Source organism: Poecilia mexicana, unplaced genomic scaffold (genome assembly GCF_051168715.1).
Source record: "Poecilia mexicana isolate PSO_F unplaced genomic scaffold, ASM5116871v1 scaffold_6, whole genome shotgun sequence".
NCBI lineage: Eukaryota > Metazoa > Chordata > Actinopteri > Cyprinodontiformes > Poeciliidae > Poecilia > Poecilia mexicana.
Window position 1 is genome coordinate 14,271,781 of NW_028263375.1, and position 27,732 is coordinate 14,299,512.

The 27,732-nt window shown below is 39.2% G+C and overlaps 2 protein-coding genes across 2 annotated transcripts in view; both read left to right on the top strand.

Moving 5' to 3' along the window:
* The first annotated feature begins 243 nt into the window (after window positions 1-243).
* Window positions 244-7,087, top strand: syt1b (synaptotagmin Ib). The gene is made up of 9 exons (XM_014983042.2): window positions 244-576; window positions 1,570-1,733; window positions 3,655-3,836; window positions 4,179-4,292; window positions 4,379-4,546; window positions 5,057-5,224; window positions 5,489-5,606; window positions 6,302-6,435; window positions 6,522-7,087. Exons 2-9 carry the CDS (start codon window positions 1,601-1,603, stop codon window positions 6,726-6,728), a joined length of 1,224 nt encoding a protein of 407 aa, XP_014838528.2. The 5' UTR covers window positions 244-576; window positions 1,570-1,600; the 3' UTR covers window positions 6,729-7,087.
* Window positions 7,088-8,659: 1,572 nt separating this feature from the next.
* The window catches only part of otogl (otogelin-like), a 33,799-nt gene continuing 14,726 nt past the window's right edge, over window positions 8,660-27,732 (top strand). The window contains exons 1-33 of the mRNA XM_014983025.2: window positions 8,660-8,732; window positions 9,668-9,710; window positions 9,983-10,028; window positions 10,294-10,372; window positions 10,462-10,554; window positions 11,642-11,796; window positions 13,273-13,394; window positions 13,518-13,723; window positions 14,153-14,277; window positions 15,827-15,933; window positions 16,043-16,149; window positions 16,255-16,380; window positions 16,460-16,568; window positions 16,640-16,686; window positions 17,460-17,605; window positions 18,447-18,573; window positions 18,698-18,875; window positions 18,952-19,076; window positions 19,161-19,370; window positions 19,528-19,696; window positions 19,834-19,908; window positions 20,137-20,180; window positions 20,377-20,542; window positions 21,077-21,184; window positions 21,360-21,498; window positions 22,111-22,245; window positions 22,348-22,494; window positions 22,776-22,895; window positions 23,104-23,220; window positions 24,611-24,767; window positions 25,766-25,792; window positions 25,904-26,083; window positions 26,158-26,436. Coding sequence (XP_014838511.2) covers window positions 8,660-8,732; window positions 9,668-9,710; window positions 9,983-10,028; window positions 10,294-10,372; window positions 10,462-10,554; window positions 11,642-11,796; window positions 13,273-13,394; window positions 13,518-13,723; window positions 14,153-14,277; window positions 15,827-15,933; window positions 16,043-16,149; window positions 16,255-16,380; window positions 16,460-16,568; window positions 16,640-16,686; window positions 17,460-17,605; window positions 18,447-18,573; window positions 18,698-18,875; window positions 18,952-19,076; window positions 19,161-19,370; window positions 19,528-19,696; window positions 19,834-19,908; window positions 20,137-20,180; window positions 20,377-20,542; window positions 21,077-21,184; window positions 21,360-21,498; window positions 22,111-22,245; window positions 22,348-22,494; window positions 22,776-22,895; window positions 23,104-23,220; window positions 24,611-24,767; window positions 25,766-25,792; window positions 25,904-26,083; window positions 26,158-26,436 — 4,087 coding nt within the window. The remainder of the gene's footprint in view (window positions 8,733-9,667; window positions 9,711-9,982; window positions 10,029-10,293; window positions 10,373-10,461; window positions 10,555-11,641; window positions 11,797-13,272; window positions 13,395-13,517; window positions 13,724-14,152; window positions 14,278-15,826; window positions 15,934-16,042; window positions 16,150-16,254; window positions 16,381-16,459; window positions 16,569-16,639; window positions 16,687-17,459; window positions 17,606-18,446; window positions 18,574-18,697; window positions 18,876-18,951; window positions 19,077-19,160; window positions 19,371-19,527; window positions 19,697-19,833; window positions 19,909-20,136; window positions 20,181-20,376; window positions 20,543-21,076; window positions 21,185-21,359; window positions 21,499-22,110; window positions 22,246-22,347; window positions 22,495-22,775; window positions 22,896-23,103; window positions 23,221-24,610; window positions 24,768-25,765; window positions 25,793-25,903; window positions 26,084-26,157; window positions 26,437-27,732) is intronic.

The window sequence follows — 27,732 nt, forward strand, 5'->3', positions numbered from 1 at the left end:
TGAGGCAGTTCTGCAGCTTCTACCAGATGTACACATTAACACACACATACACCCGCGAACACACACACACACAGAGCTGTCCACTCTGAATGTAAATGCCCTCCACTGCTGAACTCTCAGTATGCTAACGAGCTTTAAAAAGCAGTGTCACTACACTAATGAATATGCATCAGGGGCCTGGTGAGGGTGACCTGTAGGGATGGGACAAGAGGTCTCGAGAGGTGGGGCGACAGGAATGTACACCGCATCTCTCACGGGACATGATTGGACAGAAAATGAACATATTCACCACAATAGAACACCCACTATCACTCACCCCCACACATCCTCAAATAAACACACACCCTCAACCCTATCTTACCCCACCCTCCCCGTTATTGCCTCTTGATCCAGCTTCACACACCTGCTCCTGCTTTGCTTGATGTCTGAAGACCGGTGCGATGTAGAACTACAGGGCAGCGAACTGATCCACACATCAGCGCTTTTCTTTGCTTCTCTGACTCCTTCAACTTCCCTCACCCTCTTCAAATATTGAAGGAACAGAAAAATCCGATATTTGGACGTCTTTTACCACAGGTATGGATTCAATTTTTTTTTGTTCATTATATCATTAGAAAGCCATTGTAACAATAATTTCAGAAAAATTATAGACTTACAAAAAAGTACATACAAACCACAAGCAGGCCTGCACCAAAAATTAGAATGTGTTTAATTAAAAAAAAAAATTGATAAAAGTAACAAATGGTGTGATTTCAGATTTAACACCAGATTTTTAAGATTAAGAAAAAAAGTAGCTTTATAGTGCAGTTAAATCAGACATATAAAAAAGGTGTAGTTGAAAATATCAATTTATTTTTTGCAGAAATTACACAGATTGCATCTTTTATCATTGTGAAAGATGCAGTTTAGTTAGACTAAGATATAAGTAGCATTTATCATCTCTCATTACTTCATCGAAGCTCAAAAAAACCTTTAAAAGTGAGATAAGTGTCCGCATGGATGTGCTGATTCAGCCCCAGATACTCAATACCTGTGATGTCTGCAGAATTGAAAATAACAACCCAAAACATTTCCTGTGCTCAGGAGTCAAGTTTTGGCAGCACTTATTGCACTGGCGTGACCTTGGCACATGACTCTGACCTCTGGCAGCTGAGCGTTGAACAGCAGAGATCCACACGTGGCGCTTCACACACTCCCTACCACCCTTCACCCCCCCCCCACTCCCCACCCGCACCTCTTTAACTGCATTTCAGCAGCTTTGGCAAAGACAGCAGCTTTTCATATCCTGTGTTTGAGTGTTTTTTGCAATGCCAGCAGAAACAAGAGACGTTATTTGACACTGGTGTATATACTCCGTTTATAAGCACATTATTGCATCAAATATTTGATCAACAGACTGAGGAAACTTCACACAGTCTGCTCTGAAGAGCTCTTCAAATTACGTCAAATAAAACTACACACTTTATGAGATTTATAGCTGTGGCAGTCTCTGCCTTGTTTGAAAGGTGATGTTGCAGAGTGGTGCTGAGCCTTTTCTTTTTTCTTGCACTGTTTCCATTTTTCTGACAGCGAAATCCCTGATCTGTCACTGCGACCGATAATGAACCGACGAGCCGCACCGAGCACCTCGTTCAGCCCCACCAAGATCCCAAATGCAGCAACTACACCGGGCAAAAACCAAACTGGAAGCCACGGTGCCAATAAGTTCATGAATGAGCTTCGGAGCATCCACAGTGAGTTGGACAGCAGAATGGATTTTCTTTGGATCTCAAGTCATATTTCAAAGCTATTGTTGTACGTCAGCACTTGTTAAAAAAGATTAGAGATTATTGCTTTTGCTCCAGTATGTTAAATATTTAATATACTCCCTAAAGACAGGATATTAGAGGAAGTAAATGTCTGGATTTAGCAACGGTTTTGGTGGCACATGCTGGACGTTTTCAAAGGGGAAGGTAGACTGGAGTCACAAATAACCTGAGGTTGGCACATCAAAATCAGAAACCATAGCAGAATTTTATGAATTTTTATAATGCAGCTTAATATTAAAGTTAGGCGGGAGGCAGAGCAGAGAGTGAGTTGTAGACATATAAATGTGAAATCTACAGGGAAGAAAGTAATAAAAAGTATTGACATAAGAATAACAAAAATAAGTAAATAATTGAAACATACTCTCCTATCTTATAATAATAATAATAATAAAAATACATATGAATGTCTGTCTGGATGTATGATGGGAGGGAAGAGGGGCTTGTTGTTGTTTCTGCATACAACTTACAGGAGATCCATATTTATCTACACCACAGCTTTAATATTAGGTTTAGGCCCTGTCATCATCAGTGTAGAGGATCTACACCCTTTCTGAAAAAATCCCTATAAAGATGACAATTTGTTTTGGAAAGGACTTGAGAAAAAAATGACACTAATTGTTCCTGGGACTTCGCTGGGCTTAAATGACAATGTAAAGCAGTCAGTGAAATGGACCAAAAACAAGAACGATGTGCTCAAGGCCAAGAACTACAGAACGTCAGAGGTGATGCTATGATATGATTGTTTTCAAACAGCCTTATATTGATTATTCAAGTGGAAATCACTTGATTAGTCAAGTGATTATTCAAGTGAATAATAATTACCTCACCTACCTCACATATCAGGTGAAGTAACTAAAGCACCTCACCTGATATGTGTTTCTTTTAAAAAAAATTCCCTCAAACATCAATTTAATGTAATTTTTTGAAAAAGCTTGCTTAAACAATTTAAACCATTATGACTCTTTTTGCAGTTATTTTAATGCGGCTACGAGAAAATAAAGTGGTGGCGAAGTGAAAAGATTGAGGGAGTCTGGGGAAGTCTCATAGTGGAGAGGCAGACACCGGAAATCTCTGTTTTAATGTGCGTGACCTTCAGGAGCTGAGGCAGCACAGCATGAGAAAACATTATGCCACCATGATCAATATAGTCACTTGAGACAAGGAGTGCCTTGGAGACCCATTATCAATTAATGTTGTTTACTGCTTCCTCTGTAAAGGCCATCTGTTATATAAATACAAAGCCACAGATAAATGCTACTTAGGAACGTTCTAAAGTTTTCTGGGTGCAGAAAGATCGAGGAAACATGTTAATCAACAATTCTGCCTATTTTTAGAGCATCATTTTGAATAGGAACTTTAATTTAGTTTCATTAAAATTTTACAAAACTCAAAACAACTTACAGAGAGATTGTAAATTATTCACTGTAAGCTCATAAAATATTTTACTCAGCAAGAATAGACACATTTTGCAATTATCAAAATGCGGTAAATCAGAAAAATGTACCCTTTATCAAACTCGCCAAAGGAAATACCTAAGCTGAGCTACAATTGTCATAAAACATTCTACAAATGTATTACCCCCGAACCTCATGGTAATGAGTTTTAAAAAGACTTAAACAAAAAAAAAGTCTGTCAGGTCATTTGCAAAATTTGGCACTGTGGGAGGAACATTCATAATTCATAATTTATTTATTTTTTTAAGTTAACCAGTGTGTCCAGGGGTGTCTAATTAGGAATTTTTACACATTTTTTCCTGTTAAGAGGTCCATGTTACCAAACTGGACCAGATGCAAATGCATTATTATTTTCTCCCATGCATTTTATGAGTTTGTTTGTGATTTCGTAGAACCGTCCTGGGCAACAGCCGCCCTTTGCATCGTCAGTTTGTGCATGGTGCTGTCATGTGCTCTTTGCATCTGGAAAAAATGCTTGATAAAGAAGGACAAGGACAAAGAAAAGGACAAGAAGAAAGGAAAAGAGAAAATCCAGGGAGGTTTTGACACTGAAATGGATGGGGGTCACAGCGAGGTAAGCTAGCGCACAACAAACACATTCACGGACAGTCACCTCCTGCAGACACATTGTCCTTGTAATGTATCATAGCCCTGACGTCTGGGTCACCCAGGACGAGTAAAACTGTCAGTGCGCTCTAAGACAAATGGACGTGCTGGTCGTCGCTCATGTTAAATGTAAAGTTAAGGTGAGGTGATGAAAGTTGCTTTGAAGGAGATGTCTGCCTTGTCTGAACAACCAACGTCTGCTGTAACATAGGTTAATGCAGAAAAATAGCACAAACTCGTCCGTTTCCATGTTAAAGAAAAGGCATGTTTAAATGCGTATTATATTGAATTCGTGCCTATCTGTCTGCAGCCCGCAAAAGATGAAACGGTCAAAGAAACAGAGCTTTCAAAACATGAGCCCAAGGAAGACGAGAAGCTCGGCCGACTTCACTTCACATTAGACTACAACTTCACAGAAAATTCGGTGAGTTCCTGAACCTGCTCCATCTGCCAACTGGTCACCAGCTATACGTCTTCATTCTGTTGCCATTCTCTGTGTTCACGCTCCAGCTAGTGGTCGGCCTCTTGGAGGCTTCAGAGCTTCCTGCAATGGATGTGGGAGGCAGCTCCGACCCTTATGTTAAACTCTACTTGCTCCCAGACAAGAAGAAAAAGTTTGAAACTAAGGTCCACAGGAAGACGCTGGAACCAAACTTCAACGAAACCTTCACATTTAAGGTAAAACGTTAGAATAGGCAGCCTATTTCAAAGGGTTGGCGTGTTAATACAGTGCAGAAGAACTTGGCTTCAGACAGACACATTCTGTTTATGTTTTTTTTTTTTTTTTTTTTTGTCAGATGTAATGTTTAAGATCATTTAACAAATGTTAATGTCAGTCAGAGATGATCTGACTAAATTCAAGATGGAGCTTTTAAATAAGGATGCTATGAGGTGAATAAAGCAATCCAAACCAATCGGAGCCTTTGGAAAAAAAAAAGAAAAGAAAAAGTTGTCCCCCTTGCCATCAACAATCGCTATCAAGCAACGACAGGGAGGTTTTTACATCACCATGGAGAAATTTGAAATTTTGAGCCATCATAATTCAATCAAAAAGACACATCAGACATTAAAATTTGTTTTGTGATCTGAAACATTTAAAAGCAACAAAAAAAAACAAAAATAGAAGAAAAGGAGGTCAATACTTTTTCACAGCGCTATTGCAATGTGAATTTTTGCTCTACTGTAAAGGTACCATATACGGACTTGGGCGGAAAAACCCTTGTGATGACTGTGTATGACTTCGACCGGTTCTCAAAGCACGACGCAATCGGGGCAATAAAGATACCGATGAGCAGCATAGACTTCAGCCAGTCTCTGCAGGAGTGGAGAGATCTGCAGAAGGCTGAGAAAGAAGAGGTGGGAAGATAACTTTACAGAGAGCTGGATTAGTTACAGTTATGCATAATGAAAAGCCTGGGGATTTTAAAAATGACCTATTAGGGAAAACTCTTTCTTAAAAGAAATAATTTCTGTTACTTATAATCAGACAAAATTATGCTATTATAAATTCTGTGGAATCCAGCTGTTCTGAAGCAGCTACCTGCGACCATTATATTAAAATATCATAAAATATCCATTATCTGATATTCTTCCAACTTGATCTCCATGTTTGTGAACCAGAGCGAGCGGCTTGGAGACATATGTTTGTCCTTGAGGTTTGTACCAACTGCAGGGAAATTGACTGTGGTTGTCCTGGAGGCCAAGAACCTGAAAAAAATGGATGTGGGTGGATTATCAGGTGAGCCCAGCTGCAGAGTTCATGGGAATTTTGCATTTTAAAACTGCAATTAACACTAAATACTTCCCGTTAATGATTAATGAATAATTATGCCTCTGTTTTACAAAATTCTCAGAAAATGGGAAGTTCTGTGATTTGTTTAGCATCTAAATCTTGTTCAAAATCAGACTTTTGGGTCCAATTTGAAATCCAGAAATGAAATAGTCCACAGGAAAATAGGTAATGAGATTGCTTTTTCTTACTGAACTTGTCTTTAGGCGCAAGTAACACAAAAATCAATGGATTAATAAGGTGAACCACAATTCAAGTTGTGATGTGGCTAAACAAAAATAAATGTCATAATCTAAACATAAATTCATTTTCTTTGTTAGAAATGCTGATTTTTATTTTTTGCACATTGGAATAAAAAAATAAAGCCTGCAAGCTTTTTTAACACACTTACCCAGGCTTGGAAAATAACAAAATAAAAATTCCAAACTTTTCCTGACTTTCTAGGAACCTTGAGGTCATTTTAGATTCCCGTCACTAAAATGTTTTAACATTTAAAGTAGCTAATGTGGGTCAGTTCAGTTCACTTGGCTCCTAAATCAGGAATCACTACAACTAATGTTGCTTTTCATTGATAGAGTTACAGAGCGGGTGCCAAGCTTTTGGTCTGCTGCTTTAACATAAAACACCCCTGTTCTCTCTTGCAGACCCATATGTGAAGATCCACTTAATGCAGAATGGCAAACGACTGAAGAAAAAGAAAACTACTATAAAGAAAAACACTTTGAACCCTTATTACAATGAGTCATTCAGCTTTGAAGTGCCATCCGAACAAATAGAGGTACGCTAAAGAGGCATTTGGGGATACGTAGACGTGAATAATGTTCAGCGTATATAATCCTTCTTCTGCGTAAACTTTCTTTGCAGAAGGTGCAAATAGCAGTGACTGTGCTGGACTATGATAAGATCGGGAAGAACGATGCCATTGGGAAACTGCTTCTGGGCGGCAACAGCACTGGGACTGAACTGCGCCACTGGTCAGACATGCTGGCCAACCCACGCCGCCCGATAGCCCAGTGGCACAGCCTTAAATCAGAGGATGAAGTCAACTCATTACTTTCCAATAAGAAATAAACCAGTGTGCAAGAAAACCAACTATTTATTTTAGGCTTATTTACCGTCCTTCCTTTTCTCCCCAACTACATTAACCATGTAAATATTTTTGATTAAACATTTATGTTAAAATAATTGACTGTAAAATGTTTAGAGTTATTTTTTTATGCTTCATCTTAAAGATAATTTTAAAAATACATAACTATTGAAAGTGCAACAACACAAAAAAGATAATAGATTATGTTACATCTGTAATGTGTTCACTAAACTAACAGAATTCACCAGTAGAGGGAGACAATTTAAAGTTCTTCAGTGAATGTTTGACGTTGCTGCTTTGTAAATTTACTTTGTAAATTTACTAAACTTTTGGTGAACTGAAATGACGAGTTGCATATATTTTTATGGTTTTAATATTTGCTTGTTATATTTTAGACAGGTATTAAGCATTCACTCACAACCTATAGCTATACATACATGTCAAATTATTTGTGAAAGTTGTGATCACATATCATTTCATGTATTTTAGGATTAATACATTAGATTTTCATATGTTACTCTTTCTGTTAGTATCTCATAAAAGAAAGCAGTTGGAAATAGTAAAAGTTGTCAATAAAACACCACTACCCAAAACTACCAATGTTTCACGCTTTTAACACAAAATGAAGAAAAGAACTAAGACTTAAAACCTCACAAACAATGTTTAAAAATAAAGCATATTCATAAATAGAAACACTATAACTAAGTATTACTTTAAAAGTAAGAAAATATGATGATAATGCTGATGATATATGAAAGAACCCCATAACTAGATTAAACACATGTATGTTTAGCCAACTTTGGTAGGCCAAAGATAAGCTAAACATAGAAAAACTAAATCCTTAGTCACTCATGACATTTTTATACTCCTATGATGTGACATTGACGACCATTTATCCTTTACTCTTAAAAGTGGGAAAAATGAATATTTTCTTACTTGAAGGAAATATGCTCTTTGTGTAAGGCAGCTGTATTGATCTTTATCAGTCATAAAATGGCTACAAAAACATTTACTGGCCTAAATTTTCCTCTATCTATCTGCTATTAAAGTACCATTGCCTTACTCTTAAAATCATCACCATGCCAAATCATTTGCCATGCCAAGCTGCATTGATGCAGTCCAATATTCACTCTTGGTTTCCTCCTAACAATAAACAAATAAATAAATAAATAAATAAAAATGATGCTGTGTGAATTTTTTTCATTTTTTTGCTTTTTGAATAAAAATACTAAAATAAATTAATTTTCAAAATTTACTACTTGATGCACCTGTGAATGAAGCTTAGTAAACCTGCAGCTTAGCAACACGTGAAAGTTAGATTTGTTAGAAATGTGTTACAACATACTAGCAAGCTTAACAGATTAATTCATAATTCAAAAATATATAAATTATTATGGAAACTTAAATGTCTGGCAACGTTTTTCTTTAAATCAACATATCACCTGTAATGTTAACACCGTTACTGGCTAATAACCTAGCATTTACGCTGCTCTTACGAGGTAATTTCCATCATGACATACCAAAATATGACATGTAGTTGGTTAATTAGCGTTTATACTCTGCTCAAGATAGGAAAACAGACGCTCTTGTTGGTGTGTCGGTGAGAGTATCGCAGTCATGAAGGCCTCCTCCACAATTTCCCTCCCTAAATCACAGTATGAGAACGCAGACCCGTGCAGTCGGAATGGGGGTGTTGGTGTAACAGAGAGCTCACTGCAGGCTCACCTTTGCACGCAGGTGTGGACAAGCCGCTCGTCATCTTCCTCAGGAGGGGCTTTCGCCTCCTCCAGGTGGCTTTACAGGTGCAACTAGGTTTCATCCCGCTTCCCTCTACCAGATATCCTAAACCCTTTCCTCTCGGGACAGCTGAGATGCACCGTTAACGTTTCGGTGGGACTTCCTTTCGAACTCTGAGATGAACGTAAAGTGGACAGTGAAACAATTTCTTCTTCTTTCGTTTTCAGTCTCCCACTTGCTGTTACTTGAGGGTAAGTTAAGAGTTTTGCTTATCCAGAATGTCATCAACCAACACTACACATTGTCATTTTTGTTTATTCCATTCGAGAAATAACTTTTGTTTACGGTTTATTTTTAAGCAGTAAGACTTTGTCTCTCACTTTAACATGAAATCAACTCAATTAGAAATAACTTGTCCCTACCTGCTGCTTCCTTAGCTTTCTTCATCAAATTGTTGATAAAGACTACAGTTGAGTCTAAATTATCCGTGCCACTGGCTGATTTAGATTTATTCCATCCAGTCAAATTTGTTTCTGAAAGGAAATCACAAGGCATCTGTCTATTTTTTAAATAATGCACAAGAGTGTATTATTAATTATTATTAATCAATTTCAGTTAAATTTTAGTTAACTGAAATTAAATTTATCCATGCTTTAATTAACATGGATAAATTCCATATCAGTAATTATTTTGCTATTAAATTTTAAATAATCAATGGAAAACATATGCTGGCTTTACAACAAACAAGTACTTTGGTTATTTTTATAAATGCTGTTAAGCTTCTGTCATGTCTCTTCTGATTGCTTCAGTGTGAGGTTTGAAGGTCTCCTTGCCATTAAACTAATCGTTTGCTCCCTGTACAGCTCCTCTTACAAATTAAAGTCAAGATTGGGATTGGGGAACTCCAAAGCATTATTATTATTATTATTATTATTATTATTATTATTATTATTATTATTATTATTATTACTTTAGCTTCCTGTTAGAAGGAATGTAAAGATTGCCTTAAATTTAAATCTGAAAAGGTAGTAATAATTCTGGCCTTTATTGTAACATTTTTAATTGTAAAACTCAAAACTGATTTGTCTTGAGCACATGTCAGCCTATGAAAATAAGTTTGTATTTAAAAAGGAGCCACACATTTTCAGATTTAAAACTCTAATCCTGATGTTGTCACTTTAATTAGGAGGTCAGAGCCGACTTGCAGTGGCAGAGGGAAGATCACAGAGGTAAATGAAAGACAGAAATGTGAAAATGTTTTTTTTTTTTTTTTCCACAAATGATTCCCATCCAGAGTCACTGGATGGCCATGATAAATGCATGCTTTCAACCAAGACAATGTGTGTGACAGAAACTGATTGAATGTGAACTCGCATTTTTTTGTGTGTGCAAGGCTTTAGTGAAAAGAAGTTTGAAGTCTGGATTCAAGTGGTGTAAAGTGCACTTAAGTCTCCCCTCTGACTGTTTCTATCCACTAATGTGCATGTTTGTGTGCGCACAGGAGGGCTAATGCACTTCGGAGGAAACGGGATCTCCTTGGGGAGGAGGTTTGTACACTACACCTAAGAGAACCAGAGGAGGTCAGGGCACCCTCATGCGCACAACACCTCATCGGCACAAAGCCGTCTTTGTAACCAACTAGACACAGTCACAAACACGCACACATCTCACCCACTCAGTCTGATACAACTTAAAGCAGCAGATACACAACTGGTGTAGCACAGAGTCAGTGAGGCTGTTAATTTTTGAGAATTTTTACAGGAAACAATCTAAATGTCTTTTGTGTGTGGCTTCTCCCCCCAACCCACCCAGACATATAGGCCATTGCTCCCAGAAAATTCGCTGTCACGCAGCGTTTTGCACAACTACACAGCCAGAGATGAATCTTCAGGTAAATACGATCTTGAAATTCACCCCACATTTGCAGAACATGGAACTCTGTACGGAAGGAATTTCAGTTTGTCTTTCTGTCTGTCTCAGAATATTGTGGCTGCCTTAATGGAGGTTGGTGTCAGGAGGACAGTGTGTGTGACTGTTCTCAGTTTCAGGCATTGGGAGACCGCTGCCAGATCAGTAAGTCATTCACTCGCGTCTTCACACATTCATATCATCCTCTTATTTCAGCTCATGTTCGTCTCTGTCTTGGAAGTAATATGCCTGTCCTAACACATTCAGGCTTTCTGACAGCTACATTGAGACTCTTTCGAACATGAATAACCTAAACACTTAACAGTTGTATTTAGTAGAGGTTTCTTAGTCTTCTGGTATTATTATTCCGTGGCATAATTCCCAACCATGTTCAAACACACCCACTCACAAAGACCTGTGTAAAAGATATGACCAATAGCTATTGGGTTCAGTTGCTAAGTCAAGTTTCTAGCCTTTAAATTTGAATGTAATTTCTGGTTCTGTCCTGTAGACATCCATCCAGATATCCAAGTAAATTTTATTTTTATTTTTTCAATTTGAAGAACTAAATTCAAGACTGTGTTTCCAATTGAGTTCAATGAAAGTCGTGCATCCACCCTGTCATCCATTGAGATTTAAAGCCTCATGACTTCCCAAATACCTGCCAAGAACCTTTTGAATTTAGACTTTAGACATCGGATAAAAAAAACAATGAGAACCCTGGAGATTTGAGCATACAAAAATATGAAACATGTAGGGATACAGTTGGTGCTAAAACCCTTTAAAGTGGTTCTGTTGTGACCTATGAAGGAACTTAGATGTTTGACAAAAAAGTACATGAAAAATGTAAGTTTTGCTTAAATATAATTGTCAAGGTTAAAATAGTCAACATACTTAAGGAACGTTTCTGATTGAGACACTAATGAGTGCACAAAATGCCACTCACTGATAAAATTACAGGATGTGAATCACTGTAACCGCCATCCATGCTCTCAGATTATGGGAAGGGTCTCGAGCAGCATCTTGGCAAAGCAAGCCATGGGGATTTTCCAGCAACAAAGGGCTTTTACAAAATTCAGGTATTCGTTTTCAACTGATAAGTTTAATTAAATACAAAATGATGAAAGATATAAAGATGATAACCGAGATCAGATGATATGTTTGCCCTCTCAGTTTAGTTGAAAAAATAGACAAAAAAAAACTTCCTTTTACAAGAACAATTTCTAAATTAATTAAGCCGTTGTCCTTCTAGTACCTAACCAGGGCCAGGATAGAGATGGGATCTGCAGGTCGTGGGGTCAGCATCACTTTGAAACATTTGATGGGATCTACTTCTACTTCCCTGGAACCTGCTCTTATATTCTGGCTCAGGACTGTCACTCAGCTACTCCAGAATACACAGTGTGGGTAAGGCCAATATTCAATGTTATTTAACATCCTGTTATTTTGGTGTGAATGAAAATGCTGTGTGTTATATGAGGTATATTAAAGCAAAATGCCACAAATTTGAAACAAAACATACTAAGCAACCTTTTACTGTATGCCTTGGGTTTTGCACGTTTTAGCATCTTTCCTCTTGTCTTTTAGTATACAAAGGCAAATTACAAACAGTGGCTAAACCTTCTCAGTATTTAAATTCTTTACTCATTCCAATCCCTCCCCTAATTAGCATCTCAAATGATGACAAAATCACTGAACAGTAAATGTATTTTGTTGTTTCTTTAATTCTAACAGCAACATTTACGTATGGAATTGTGTGAATACAGAATTATAGATGTCAAGCATATATTTATGGTGTTTCTTAGTGTAAAAATGTTATGCTATGGTTAAATGGAAATGACTTAACAATTATCCAGTAGAATCGTTGAGTCTGTCCAAAATGAAAATACCTCACTGAAGGTCATTGCTGAAGGTTGTTGTATGCAGAGTGTTGTATGCAGATATGTTATTTAAAAGTTCTGTGGAAGAAAAAACATGGAGAAGGAATAGTGACTGAGTCACCAAGGTAACCACATGCAGCCTTGAGTAGATTGCAAAGCAAAGTCCACGGTAACTATTATTACATATAACTGTAATTATTATTACAGCAATAGGACTGGACTGTTGCTCAGTAGTCTAAAGTTTTCTTTTGAAGATGAAAGTAATTTTGTCTTTTGATTTTGAAATCACTCTGCCATCAGGGGAAAGAGCAGAGAGGCTCGGAATCCAAGTTTATTGATGCCCAATGTGACTCTCTCTATTGTCAGTGATGATTTGAGGAGACATGTCATTTGTTTTATGAAGTCCAAAGTCAGCAGAGCTGTCCATGAGGACAACTTTATTGAGATGCTGAATTCATTTCCTCACAGCATCTGTCAACTGCTGACACTCCCCAAAAGTACCAATATCAGGTTTAATGACCATGACATCATTGCCATTAGCCAGGAATTATTATCTCCTAATCCCTCCCAATTCAGTCTGGCAGTTATTGTCTAAAGGAAGACAGGAGACACCAGACCAATCAATGGAGATGAACTGAAGGCTGCTATTAAGGCAAACTGCACTTTTTCATAAGCTTAGCAGAGACACAGACTGAAGGCCTCCATGCCACACTGCTGATCCATTTTTAATGGTCTTACTGTTCAATCCATGGACATACTTTTTCGGTTACCTGACATTTCTCTTTCAATTTTTACCTGTGTTTGTGTGAACCTGCTTTGATTGCCTGTTGCTTTGCTGCAGTTGCACAGAAATCTCCCCATAGTGGAACAATAAAAAAGGAATGTCTAACTATCTAACATCAAAGTTTCTCCTTTTTATTTCCATAATTAAAACAAACAAACTCTTTAATAATAATCTAATGCATTTAAACCCACCTCTCCATTATTTTGCTTGCCTTCTCAGATTCACAATAGCAGAGTGTGCGAGGGAAGTGTGTATTCTTGTTCAAGAGCTCTCAGTTTGTTCTTCCCAAACGAGGAGGAGATCCATATCTCTGGATATCAGGTCCACCAGGGAGGTCGCAGGTGTGAGGAGAACAAAACAACCTAATAACATTGACCAATAAATGGCAAAGCCATCAACATTTTTCAATGCCTGACAGTATCATTTGTGACTTTTTCATTTTGTCTGTGTTTATGACATGTCAGGTTAAGTTTGCCTCAGACTGTAGGTGGGGTGTTTATAGAGAGACTGGCTGATTACCTGCTTGTCAAGAGTGTGTTTGGCTTCTCTTTGGCCTGGGATGGAGGCTCAGGCGTCTACCTGAAGATGAGCGAGGAGCACCAGGGCACCCCTTGTGGCTTGTGTGGGAACTTCAACCACATTGCTGGTGATGACCTCACCACTGCTCGGGGTAGGACTGGGCAAACTGGCCCCTCATCCGTTTTTCTCCTCACTCAGCACCCACTCAGTGCAATTATTGCTATTATACACTCAGCACCAATTCTGGTCAATTATAGAAGGGGCGGGACTATCATACACCAGAGCAGAAAGAAAAGAACTGTCACTTTGGTTCTAAAAGCCTAGAAGAAGTATGAAAATTTCCTCACATGGCCAGTAATAGTAATTATAATCTCTGTTTTTTTGGCAGAAAGCTTTCAAAAATAATTAGGTCAAACCCTAAATATCTAAAATATGGACATACATGTCATTGCAATGCCAAGTTTTGCTTGAATGGGCTTCTTGTTGTACTTATGAAAAATGAACATGTACTTGTCATTTTCTAATCTGTCGATATGAGCCTGTTGGTGACATACTGTCATGTGTTCACTCTGTGTTTAAGGCATTCGAACAGATGAGCCTGCGGTGTTTGCTAACAGCTGGACAGTGGACCTTCCTCACGAGAGAGCTTGTCCCTCTGTAGATCTTGACTTTAATGGCCCTTGCCATTCTGAGTCAGACATGGATGTAAGAACCATATAAAATGTTTCAACTTTGTATTTGTATTTTCATTGTATTTTATTTCCTTTTTGTATGGGAATTGGCAAAAGAGAACATGTTGAGTTTTGACAGGGGTTGATATGAGATTGTGATGCTATCATAACTTTGAGTACAAATAGCACTGCTTGACAGTATCACGGTATTTCATTTACAAATTTAAACGATAATGTCCAATATGGCCTATTTGCTTTTAGGACAGAAAAGCAACAATTAATTTATTTGTTGAGTAGTTTCATGATACAACAGACAACCTGCTTAAAAATACAAATTGGCCAGAGAAATAAAATATTTGCAAGTTTCATCTACCATATTTTTCGTACTATAAGCCGCTACTTTTTTTTTAAACCATGCGGTTTATAACCCGGTGCGGCTTTTCTGTGGATTTTTCTTCAACCACCAGGGGGCTCTTTAGCAGGAAGTGAATCATTGGAAGTCAAAATTGGAAATCAAAGAAGAAAGTGCTCAATTTCATTTAGATTAGAATAAGCATATGCTAGCAGCAGGCACGACGGAGAAATTTCTTCAAACTCTTACCCCCTCATCATTGAAACAACACAAAGAAAAATATGCCGCTTTTAAGTTGAGGAGTATCAATCTGGCAGTACAGGAGGGAAATAGAGCCGCTGCAGGTAAGCTCGGCGTGAACGAATCCGTGGTTCGGCTTTGGAGACGGAGGGCTGCGTCTTTAATAGCAGATTTATTAAGGACGCTCCCTCTGCTGCATCTTTGTGGAAAACTGAGAGCGGCGGAGATACCAGCGGCTTATAGCCCGGTGCGGTTTATGTATATGCAGTAATCTACACAAGATTAAAATTACACATACAGGTTTAAATAAATTTAGGCCTGTGCGTTCAGTATTCAGGTAAACTAAGCTGCAGGGTTTCTTTCTAAAACCATTTTTTATGTGCATTTGGCATCACTGGCCTGTAAGAACATCCAGCTGTGTTCAAGCTTCATCTACCTTTCTGTTGATTTGTTGAAAAACTCTCCCATTGCTCTACCCCACTGTGTGCAATGCTCAGCACCACTGGCAGTAAAACTGACCCTCAGCATGATGCTGCCGCCATTATGCACAACGGTTTGTGTATCAGTCTTGGGTTTTAAAAGCCTCACCTTTCTCTTACCTCATGTGGCCAAAGAGTTACATTTTTGTCTTGTCAAACCATAAAACTTTTACTGAGAGTGTTTTGAAATGAAGGCTGCTGGTTGTTCTTGAACATCTTTACTGATATTACCTCACCTAAGATTGATCCTTCTGGTTGAAGCCTCAGCATAATTCCAGGAGGACAATAATTCCAGACCGACTTGTATCCCCAGATCTTGCTTTTAGAAATAATCAAATTTATAATCATTCAACCCAGAGAAATGAATAATTCAAATGCATGAACACTATAGTTCATGTGGCAATCATGCACACGAGTATGTATAAATGTACTTATGTTTTTTTTGTTTTGTTTTTTTTTTTTTTTTTTCAAACGTATGTATCCCGACCTTCTCATTCTTTGCAAATCTGCAGGACGCCATTGAGAAATGCAGCGCTCTCCTTTTCTTTCCGTTTCTGTCCTGCCATGAAAACATCGACCCGAATCCCTTTGTCGCCAGCTGTGTCTCTGACCTCTGCGTGTAAGTCTTAGCCTGATCACAGCTAACTGTATGCATTCAAAACTTTTATTTGAACCGAATCTTGTATATCAGAAACTCAATTATTCCAAAAATGCTCTCTTCCTTTTAGGGCCGATGATGAGGAAACATTTTGTCGAGCTTTGGTTGAATACACCAGAGCCTGCTCACATGTTGGATATCCTGTACGAGAGTGGAGGGACAGTTTTCCATCGTGTAGTAAGGGTCCTCCACTGCTCTCCACTGACACACCTGTTAAACAGACTTATCCCCTCAGGGCCTCGTGTCATTGTTATTTCTTGTTTCCTGTTTGTGCTATCACAGACGACGGCTGCGAGGAGAGCTTTGTGTATAGAGACTGTATCAGTTGTTGTCCGCCCACATGTACGTTTGAGAAAGAGTGTCTAGGAACCAACCTGCACTGCCTGGATGGTTGCTACTGCCCTGACGGTATTTAAACCAAATAAGAGGATGGCTAGGTTAATAAAATAAGTTGAGATAACTGAACGTAAGCCCTCTCTGCACACAGGTCTCATCCTACAGAATGGAACGTGCATCCCTGCATCTCAGTGCCCTTGTGTTTATCATGGAACATCTTATGTGCAAGGACAAGTGCTTCAACAAGGCTGCAGTGTCTGGTATGTGTGAACTGTCTTTTGTTGGAACATATAAGATAATTAACTTGCTCATTACCTGATTTGTTTTTCAGTGTTTGCATGGGAGGAGTGTGGAATTGTACAGAGAATAACTGCACAGGTGAGTCTACTGATTAGGAAATTTGATAGTCATGTTACCCTTTTTTAATAGGGAATTTTCACATAATATCTAACCTCATTTTTTTCTGGAGGAGAAACTGAAAAGCTAGATTAAACAAACCAAAGGGAAAAATAAATCTTGTTTTACTTACTAGACAAAAAACGTCAAGAAATATTTGTATTCTTACTTTGAATACAGTTAGGGCACCGTACCTTCTAATATATTTTACTCGCCCTATTTTGTTAAATTAATTTTGTTGAGTTTTGAGTTTGTCTTACTCCTCACTTACAACTGTGAGATATTTGAGAAGCTACGTGAATGTACAGCCCGTTTCATGTCAACCATTAGCAATATAATATCATGACCTGGTCTTTGCGTCTGTCGGAAAATTATTACTTTTCTGACAGCCCTTTGATGAATGTTTTGTTGCAGGGTCCAGTCATGTTTCAGCATCCTTCTTTCTTTTCTTTTTAATGCTTATCCAACACTCATTCAGAGGAGAATTCATGATGAATATTATGATTGTGAGCTGGCTAGGTTTATGTCAATTATGTTTTTGTTATGATGTCTAAATAATTGGAATTCAGTCCAAAGAATATTATTCCACACGTCCTGGTCTTAGTCTATGTCCTCTCTGGCAAAACGCTTAACCAAGAATAGGGGTGGCTGTCAAGAAAAACACACGTTTATGCTATCCTAATCTTTAGAGATTGTAAGCAACAATTAAAGGAGATGAAAAAAGCCACCTTTCTATTTTTTTTTTTCCGTCGCAGCCGAGTGTTCAGTCGTAGGAGACATGTTTGTGACAACATTCGACGGCAGGATGTTTCTCCAGCCGGGGGCGTGTCAGTATGTGCTGGCAAAGAGCCGAGGCAGCAGCAAATTCACCATCACGCTGCAGTATACCACCTGTGAAGAGGTAACACACTGTCCTTTACACATGCAGAATAAAGTACTACACTAAGAAATATGTTTTCTTTTCCCGTTTTTTTTTTTGTTTGTTTTTTTGTCTAGCTGATCGAGACAGTTGTCCTGTCTTAGCAAACTCCCACTTCCACACCTGTACTTTATTGTCTGGACTTAATTGTCAGAACCAAACCCAGTGGACGCCATGTCAGCTATAAAAAAAAGACGTCTCTTTGTATTGTTTATTTTAAGTTTGTGCATATTACCGAGAAGCTTGTTGTTTTTCTAATGGGAAGCACTTTGAACGACCTTGTTGCTGAAATGTGCTGTACAAATAAACTTGTCATCAGCTGTGAACACAGAGACAAAATGACAATGGAACGGTCTAGATAAAAGCAAATTCACATCTAATACGGCGTTACAGCAGGAAGTGGGACTGGAAAAGTCCCACAATTTTTAATGACAATTTTTCTCACTGCTAAAGCCTTTTGGGCCCACCTTTTTCTAAGCTTCAACTCTTAAGGAACGTGTCTACAAGGATTATAAATGTGTTTAGGGCAATATTTGACCATTCTTCCTGAAATGTGCAGTATATCTGCACCCTATCAGGTTGAGGTCAGGACTCAACAACCAATTATAGCTCAACAGACTGCCAATTCATGTACCGAGGTAGACATGTACTTGTCCAAAATGTGTTGGCAAAGTTTAGCACTTGTGAATTGAATGACTTTGATGAGTGAGTGAATACTTTTGGCAATATAGTGTGTGTGTGTGTATGTGCGTGTGTGTGTGTGTGTGTGTTTCTGCATATTTTCATGACATGACTGGTATTCTATCACTCTGTTTCACGACAGCATCAGGTATGCATTCAGTCAGTGACAGTGGTGCTGGATGAAGATGCAAGTCATCAAATCACCTTGACCAGAGAAGGGGAGGTGATAATCGGTGTCAACCCAACCCCCACCCTGCCTTATGTTGACGGTAGAAGCTGCAAATAAATAATAGCATCAGTTGAAACTAGAAAAAAAAAGAACATTTCAAGTATGTAATATTTTAGTTATGGAACATAACTTTTAAAATTGAATCATTTTCTCTGGATGTACAGATGCAGTAAAGGTGCACAGACTGACCTCTGTGGTTACCCAGCTAAAAACAGGGATTGGTTTACGCCTGCTTTATGATGGCCAAGGAGGGCGGGTGTACTTGCAGCTCGGCAGCCAGTGGCGTGGACAAACATTGGGACTCTGTGGAACTTTTAACGGAAACCTACGAGACGATTTCCTGTAAAGATGTTCCATCCATATGAATATAAATGTTAAAAATGTTTTTTGTGAAGTTTAGTCATGGATTTTTTTGCAGGTCTCCAGCAGGGATGATAGAAGGTACTCCTCAGCTTCACGCCAATGCTTGGAAAGTGTCGTCTGCTTGTGTCGCTCCGGTTAATCTGCCCATTGTAGACCCGTGTGAGACGAACCAGCACAACGGTAATTCTTTTTGCAAATTTTGCTGTTGAAGCTTGTCTGTTTGTGGTCGGTCAGTCCGTGATGATCTTTTTGCATGTGGCCCAGCATATTATGCTTCCCAGTGTGATGTGCTTGTGGAGACTGTGTTTGCTCCGTGTCATGGCTACATTAGTCCAAACATCTACCAGCAGCAGTGCCGCTACCAGGCCTGTCGCTGTGGGAGCAGCTGCCTGTGCACTGCGCTGGCTCACTACGCTTACCTCTGCTCCAAACATGGAGTCGACCTTAATTTCAGGTCGCAAGTCTCTGAGTGCGGTAAGTAGGCGACTGTTTCCTATGATTTCATACGGTTGAAAGCCATAACCATCAACATCAATATAAATAATTGCTATTTTATGTGTTTAATTAGAAAAAAATAATAATTTTAGTCATATTTTATGTTGAGCTTTGTTCGTTGTTGCTGCTGCTTTAGGAGTTGTATGTCTTGGAGGAATGCAGTACCACTCATGCGTGTCTTCCTGTGGCCGGTCCTGTCGTGGTCTTGCCAACACCGAGACCTGCAGCCCAGCTGACTGCGCTGAAGGTTGCGCCTGTCTAGATGGCAGTTACTATGACGATGTGCGCAGGCGCTGTGTGCAGTTGTAAGACCGATGCATCTCCTAAATTATCCGTTAAAAACAAGTGATTCTGATTGCAACCGAGAACTGGCTTGCACCAGTTGTTTTTTCTGTAAGTCGACATGGAAAGCATCAAAATAATGCATTGGGTTTCTCATCAGGTCACAGTGTCACTGCTACTCCATGGGTGGTGTGTCGCAGCCAGGAGAAGTGACCTTCACTGCATCTGGCCCTTGGTATGTCGCAGCTGCTCCAACTCGGTCTGAACATTTAGGACATTCTTCTCCTTCTCTCCTACCTACACATTGTCATACCTGAATACACCATTTGATTTCTTTGAGAAGGAATAAAAGCTTCAGCGATTATCAAATGAGACGTAAAGCTCTTAAACTAAGATTGTGTACGATAACATTACTCCCTTTCACTAACACCTGATTCTTTCTCTCCCATGTCTCCTTCACTAGCCTGTGCAGAAATGGGAAGATGGAGTGTGAGCCAGAAGAAAAAGGTACCCTCTCTGTCCCATTTCCTTCTCTTGTTCGTTCCAGCAACAAAGTCCTGTTTTAGGCTACGCCTCGCTGGCTGTAATCAAGAGCTTCGTTTCTGAAGTTGAAGCTTGTTTCTCATGACTGGCAGCTGCTGCTGATGTTTTAAGCAACTGTTGCATTGATTTTGCCGAGTATGTGTGCGTCTGAATGTTGTAGAACCAGACAGCGTAGAAGAGGGAGAGTGTCCAGAAGGAAAAGTGTACCACAGCTGCACAGAGCAGAGAGGAGGCGTGGCTTGTGCACCGACCTGCCGTAACCTGATGTTGAACCTCACCTGCCCTCCCAACACACTGTGCATACCAGGCTGTGTTTGTCCTCCAGGGTAACAGAAGGGCTTACCTTCTTCCAGTATTTTTGCACTAGCTAAACTTATCTAGATATTATTCACTAACAGAAACTATTTACGTATTAGATGACTTCTTGTTGTGCTACATTTTATTTAGAGCTATTGAAAGAAAATGGGGCTAATTTAAACTGGATTCGGTTGCTTTAATAACAAAATGTGATGACGGGGGTTTGAAAACATTTGTGATGCACAATATGTGTAACACATTTCTATCAATGAACAATGTCTATTTACTATCATAACAGTCATTTGTCCTAATGACCACTCAGCTAGTTATTATGATCTTGTGTAAATTTAATTTGTTCGTCACTCAGCCGAAGAGATTTTGACCTCTATTAGATTTCCTGGATTTAAAAGGCTTACCAGCTAGCATTAATTAAAGCAGTGGCTGCCTGGAAGCTTATCTGAATCTGTAATCAATTTTAATTAATGAGCTAAAGTGCAGCATTAGGATTTAATATATTTGCTTGCAAGGTGTGTGCATTCCACTAGTGTTTTGTCTGTCGGAAGGCTCGTGCTGCACCAGGGGGAATGCTACTATCCAGAGAACTGCCCCTGCGCGTGGCTTGGACTTGAATACCTGCCTGGACAAGTTGTGGAGACATCTTGCTACAGATGGTAAATATGTCTCCAGTACTTGTTGTTTTCTCTCTTTTAATATAGTATACATTAATCGCTAAGCCCTGAAATCTAGAGTAATGGATCAAACTTAAAATCTATAAGAAAAACAAACTCATTTAACTCACACATCTGCTCCATCTTTTTCTCTTCTCTGGCGCACCTGTCCTCCAAGTGTGTGCCATCGGGGCTATTTTAACTGCAGCTACTCTCCATGTCCAGCTGTGTGTACTGTGTACAGCGACAGACACTATCACACCTTTGATGGCCTTGAATATGACTACCAAACCGACTGCCAGGTCTACCTGCTTAAAGTGAGTTTCTTCTGCTTGCGTCACGCACGACACGGGATTCTAGCAGTGAGTTAGCATGTGCGGAGGAACGTCGTTTTAGCGTTTCCTGGCCCCAGGCTGATTTGAATCTGGGGAAACAAGATCTAAGGTCATTTCTAATCTCAAAAGAAAGAGTTGGTTTTAATTAGAGCAGATTAAAAGTGTGTTTGTGTGTATTTGTGGGTGAGTGAGAGCGCAGCTGGGCGTGGACCGCAGTAACGCAAGCAGACGTTGAGCAAAGCTGAAAGTGATACAAAGAAACCAGTGTTCACATCAAACCCCAGGGCTCCTGCGCTCCCAGGGATATAGAATTAGAATTAGCAGAACAGACATTCTGGTTCAGACCCAACCGACTGCTGGCCAGTGCTCAGGCCTAAAAAAAGAATTGGGAAACAGGTCAGAGTTGCGTCTCAATACTGTTTCCTTGTGTTGTCGGCCCCACGTTATTCAAATTGGACAGATGCTTTTTGGCTTTTCCACAATTCTTGACACACAAATAAAAATGTTTGCAGCTGCTCTCTGCATACAGTCAGACAGGAATGAGAATAATCGCAGGAATAACATTTTTTTTTCCCCCCCTTCATCTCTCACTAGAGTGCTGGAGAAACCGAAGTATCCATTGTTGCCCAAAACAAGGACTGCTATGAGAGCGGCATTGTGTGCATGAAAATACTGGTCATTCATGTGGGATTGACCAAGATCTACTTCACTGACAACTCTGGCAATCCAGTACATTCTTTACACACAGAGTAACAGTCTACACTTTTTTCAAAGAACCCTGTTTATTTTTTTTAATTTTAAATTCTATCGCATATTTTACTCCCCTTTCAGAGTCCTTCTACTGTTGTGGGTCGAGAGTCAGAGTTTGACATCTGGAATGCAGGTTACTACACCGTGGTCCACTTCTCCAGTCAGGATCTGACCATCCTCTGGGACCGCAAGACTACTGTACATATAAGAGCTGGACCCCATTGGAAGGTGTGAACAAAGAACATGATCTTTTCAGGTTTATAAGAATGTGGTCCAAATCAAACAGTGTTGAGTAAAAACAGATCTTTAGATTTGTAAGAAAAAAAAATCAGAAAACCGTCTGTCATTTTCCATTTCACAATTATGTTCCACTTTGTGTCAGGCCCCTGACTCGCTCAAATAAATCCCAAGAAAATACACTGAAGTTTGTTGTTTTAAAGTGAAAAAGTTAAAGGAGTATAAAAACTTTTCAACCTTACTTCTCTCTCTGTTTTTTTTTTATCTTCCAGGGTCTCCTCAGTGGCCTGTGTGGAAATTTTGACAGTGTGACAGTGAATGATATGACCACATCTAGCCACATGGAAGTCAATAACGCGCAGACATTTGGAAACAGCTGGTCCCTGGGACAGGTATGACTCAGCTTAGCTGTGCTGCATTGATCTTTCCTTCATCTCCTTTCTTCTCTCTGTCTTTGTCTATAAACGTCTCCCTGACCTGACTCGCTCACTCCTCCCTCGCTCCCTGCTACTCGTGAGCTGGTCTCCCTCGAGTCCACTGTGATATTTAAGAGTAATCAGACACTTGATCTCCCTCTGTGTGTGTGCGTGTGTGTTTTAGTGTGAAAGTGACTACATAGTTGAGCGACCGTGTGAACGGGACTTGGGGAGACAGCCGTACGCTAAGAGGGAGTGTGCGCTCCTCTACAGCGATGTCTTTGCACCCTGTCACAACGTGGTAAGTGCCACTAAAACGGACACAGTCACCAACTCACATTCATGCAGAGTACATGCTGCAGCGGAAAGGTTATCCGGCTTGTAACAGGGGAGAAGGGGTTGCAGAGGGGTTATGGGAACGACTCTTAACTGATCCCCGGCAAATACACTTTTTGTTATTTAAGAGATAAACCGCACACCAGCTGCTGGGCTCCACAATCTCTCTCTCTCTGTCACACACACAGAGTTTTTTTCTGAGATTGAAGTACTGTTTATCTGTTTATTACCAGTAGATGGAGCCATGTTTGCATAAACAGAAACAGTCTGTGGGCCACAAATGTGAGTGCGGCACATACCTTGCATGGATAATCAACCAATTAAATGCAAACAAATAATGTTTATAGAGGTTTGCTTCTTGAAAGATGAAAGAAAATCCTTAACATGTGAACACGGAAGCTCCTCTTAGTGCTGGATTTTCTTATCTATTTCAAATCTGTGTGGTCATGGCAATCCTAGTTGAGCATATTTTTTATTATTAACCAGGTGTATACCATCCACAGGAATCTAAACTAAAATTGATTAAACTAGATTTACCTGTACTGCTTAGAAATACTCACAGCACCTGTTTTTCTTGTGTTTGACATTGAATCAAACTTTACTTTTTTTTTTTTTAGGTCCACGATGATTAAGAAACATTATTTCTGTTGACATGCAGCACTGGCAAAATATACATTTTTATTCTAATACTGCTGTGTCTGTTATCTAATTCATGTCTACAGTCTTCATAATATTAATGAGTTGTGATGTAATGTAAACCAGTGTTTTCAAACAAAAATCGGGTTTTGAAACTCGCAATGGGTCATGAAACGACATGCACAACCACGTCTATAAAAAAAATCAACAAACAAAAAAATGATCTTGATTGCTGCTTTACAACATAAAAACAATGATCATAGCTTGTTTTATTACGATGTTATTTTTTTTGGATTGTTTATAATATATATGTTTAAGCTTGGGTAAATGATAGTTGTCTTCCAAGCCTCTTCTTCTTGTTTTCGTAACACTGACAAGTTTAGAAACTACCAGATTAAAGTACTATGGGGATGAAATGTGCTGCTTAAGTGAATCATAATACTTGCTGTCAAAGAATGGAGGTCCAGTTAATCTTGCCTGGGGTATTTTGGCTGTTCATCTTAGCACCCATCTGATATGTTGCACTAGAATCCGACCCACATTCTCTTTGTCCTGATATCACATCAATCCTTTTCCTCTGAATTATTAAAAAACTACTCATCCCATAAACAAGACCTCCCCCAGCCTCTCCCAGCGAGCATTGGCCTGGTTCAGTCTGTGATTATGTGTGTGTGTTTCTGTGTTTGTGACCGTGTATGCATGTTGTGCGTGCCCTTCAGGTTGATGTGGCCTGGTTTTATAGGAACTGCCTAACAGACACTTGCAACTGTAACCGCGGGGGAGACTGTGAGTGTCTCTGTACGTCCATTGCTGCGTATGCACACAAATGCTGCCAACAGGGGGTCACGATACACTGGAGGTCTCCCTCTGTGTGCCGTGAGTATGCTCGCATAGACAGACCGAAGCAAGTGTTTTATTGCCATACTTCTTGCAAAATGTTCACAGTCTTCAACTTCAATGTGTATTATTTGGATTTTATGTAACAGACCAACATCATGTTTAGGAGTTGGTAGGACAAACTAACCATTATTTTTAAATATTGTTGCTTTTTTTTTTTTTTCATTAAAAATTGGACCATACATCTATATTCACCCACAATACTTTCAATTGTCAGTTCATATTGTATGCTTAGTACCGTCTAGATCAACCTTTTCCTACATTTACAGTAGTTGCACTGGCAAGAAAGAAAGCCATTGTTGTAAGAATGTCATATGAAGTCTAATTTTGAGTTTTCCATTAGTCATGTGGTGAACATATCAAACGTATGTGGTAGAGAAGTAACTCCATACCCCTGGAACAAACTTGGTGATGGCAGCATTGTGCTATGGGAATGCTTTTCTTTAGCGGGGACAGCAAAGCTGGTCAGAGTTGATGGAAGGAGCTAAAAACAGACCAATTCTGGAAGAAAAACCTCCAGAAGTGGAGCTTCACCTTCCAGCAGTGTAGCAGCCCTAAACGTACAACCAGAACTCCAATGAGCCGGTTGAGATCAAAGTTCATCCATAGGCTAGAATGTCCCAGTTAAAGTCTATACCTAAATCCAATTGAGAGTCTTTAGTGAAGACATGAATATAGATGCTCACAGTCTGAGCTGGCTGAGCTTCAACTATCTAAAAAATGGGCTTAATAGAAATCAAAAGTTTTCAGATTTTCTTTTCTTTTACTTTTTTGGAAACCCATGCATCATGTTCCTTCCACTTTAAGGCACGCTTTGTGTTGCTTGATAACATAAAATCTTAATAAAACACATTGGAGTTTGATGCTTTAATGTTTTTAAAAAAATGTGAAAAGTTCAAACGGTTTTAGGAAGGAATTGTGAATTCTGGATGTTACTACCTCTGAGATTTTAAGCACTTCTGAATGGTCTCTTTCAGCCTATGACTGCGAATACTATAATCAAGGTGCGTACAAGTGAGGATCTTCTTTTCTTCTTTTGTTTATGGGTTTATATGCATTCCCAGAGGGGTTGTTGTCAAACTCATTTCCTGTTATTCTGCCTCATTTCCCCAAAGAGCTCGGCGATGGCCCATTTTCCTTGGTGAGTGCTGTCTTTAATGACACCATGTTTGGAGTGAATCGTACCAGCAGCGCAGTGTTTCCACTTACGAGAGAAAGACCGGGACAGTTGCCAGCTCCCGGCATTCTGTTCAACTTCATGATCACTACAGGGCTGTGGAGGAACAGGACATCACGTAAGCATCCATCACTGCACAAACTGACAGTTATTCATGTTGTAAATTAATCAGAAATGTCTTGCTTTTTTCAGGTGTTCCTGTAGTTTCCCTTGAATCTGCAGAGAGGCCAAACTACTTCTTCACAGTGTCAGGACGCAGCCGTCTCCAGTTGGAGCAGTGGAGTCGAGGGCCAGAGTTTAGCCGCAGAGCCACCTTCATCCAGCACCAGGGTCTGTTTCTACCAGGTTACGCTTCATTCGAAGTGGTCAGCCAACCTGGAATCTTTCTGACGCTCACACGCGGAGCGGCTCGAGCGCAGAGATACAGCACTGCAGAGGGCTTCAAGACCAGCAGCAGCTTCACACTCCAGGGTCAGAACATGCTGTTGCAGTCACATGAAGTTGTTTATTTTGGAATATAACATGAGACACAAAATAGGGCATTGTAAAATGTTAGAAAGATAGACTTAGTTTTTGAAATGCTTTTTTTTTGTTTGTTTTTTTCAAATAAAAATCCAAGAACTGAGGAATGCTTTTGTGTTCAGCACCTGGAGTCAATACTTTGTACAGCATAGTGTAGCATGTCATACTGCAGTTATATTTTAACATATTTTTGGTTATTTCTACTTTGAAAATAGCTCAAACTTAGTCAGATTGGATATAGAGCTTCAATAAACTTCCAAATCTTGCAACAAATTCTAAGTTATATTTAGCAAGGCTACACCAACACATAAACTTTGATGTTACAATGGCTTTCTTCTCACCTTTCTTCTTCCAAGGTCATATTAGTTTAATCACAACAAAAAGTTGTCCTGTTAACAAATCTACCCAACCTGTGCATCTCTGCAGCTCCTACAGAACCACCATGGGACTCTCGACAGCATCTCTAATTATTGCTGTCTTGTTCTGCCCTTTCAGTTTTGGTGGACAACCACATAGTCGTCGGTTTGCAGTTGCGCCATGATCTTTTTATTTCCTGATGATGAATAGAAAATTGCTCAGCAAGATGTTAAAAGTTTGGTTTGTTGAACTTGATTTTATTCAGGGTTGTCAAAGTAAAGGAGAAAAGGGATGTTGGACAAAAAGGCACAGCCATTCATCCATTTTCAGATTTTTATCCCCTGACTTAAAAAAGTGCATTGTTTTTCTTGTTCTTCACACGTTTGTGCTACTCCAACACAAAAATCTAATAGAAGACATGAAATGTTCAGGTTTACAAGCTTTATCCTCATAGAGGTCTGCAAATTATTTCCATCTCCATCTTTTAGTGACAGAGAAACAGACTTGCATGTTTTTAATATTTAGTCAGATTTTAAATTGGTTAACATTGGATGTTTTTTTTTCAATGAAAAAAACACTTTAGCCAGAGTTTAAGTGTAATATAGTTTATATTTCATAATGGCTATTGTATTCTTTTTCATCTTTTTTTTTATCTTAATATATTACCTTTTTTAATCAAAGAGAAAAAGTGTAGAACAACATTATTTTTCTACATCTTCTTACCTTGACTTACAATAGCATCTAACCTATGTTGCCATATCTTGGCTTACACATTTCCAGGCAAAAATATAAAGACTAATGAACTTGTACTATGCGAGTGACATATAAATGGTAATATGTAGAATTAATTGAAAGCATAGCAGGCCAAGAGTAAAAGAAAACGATCAC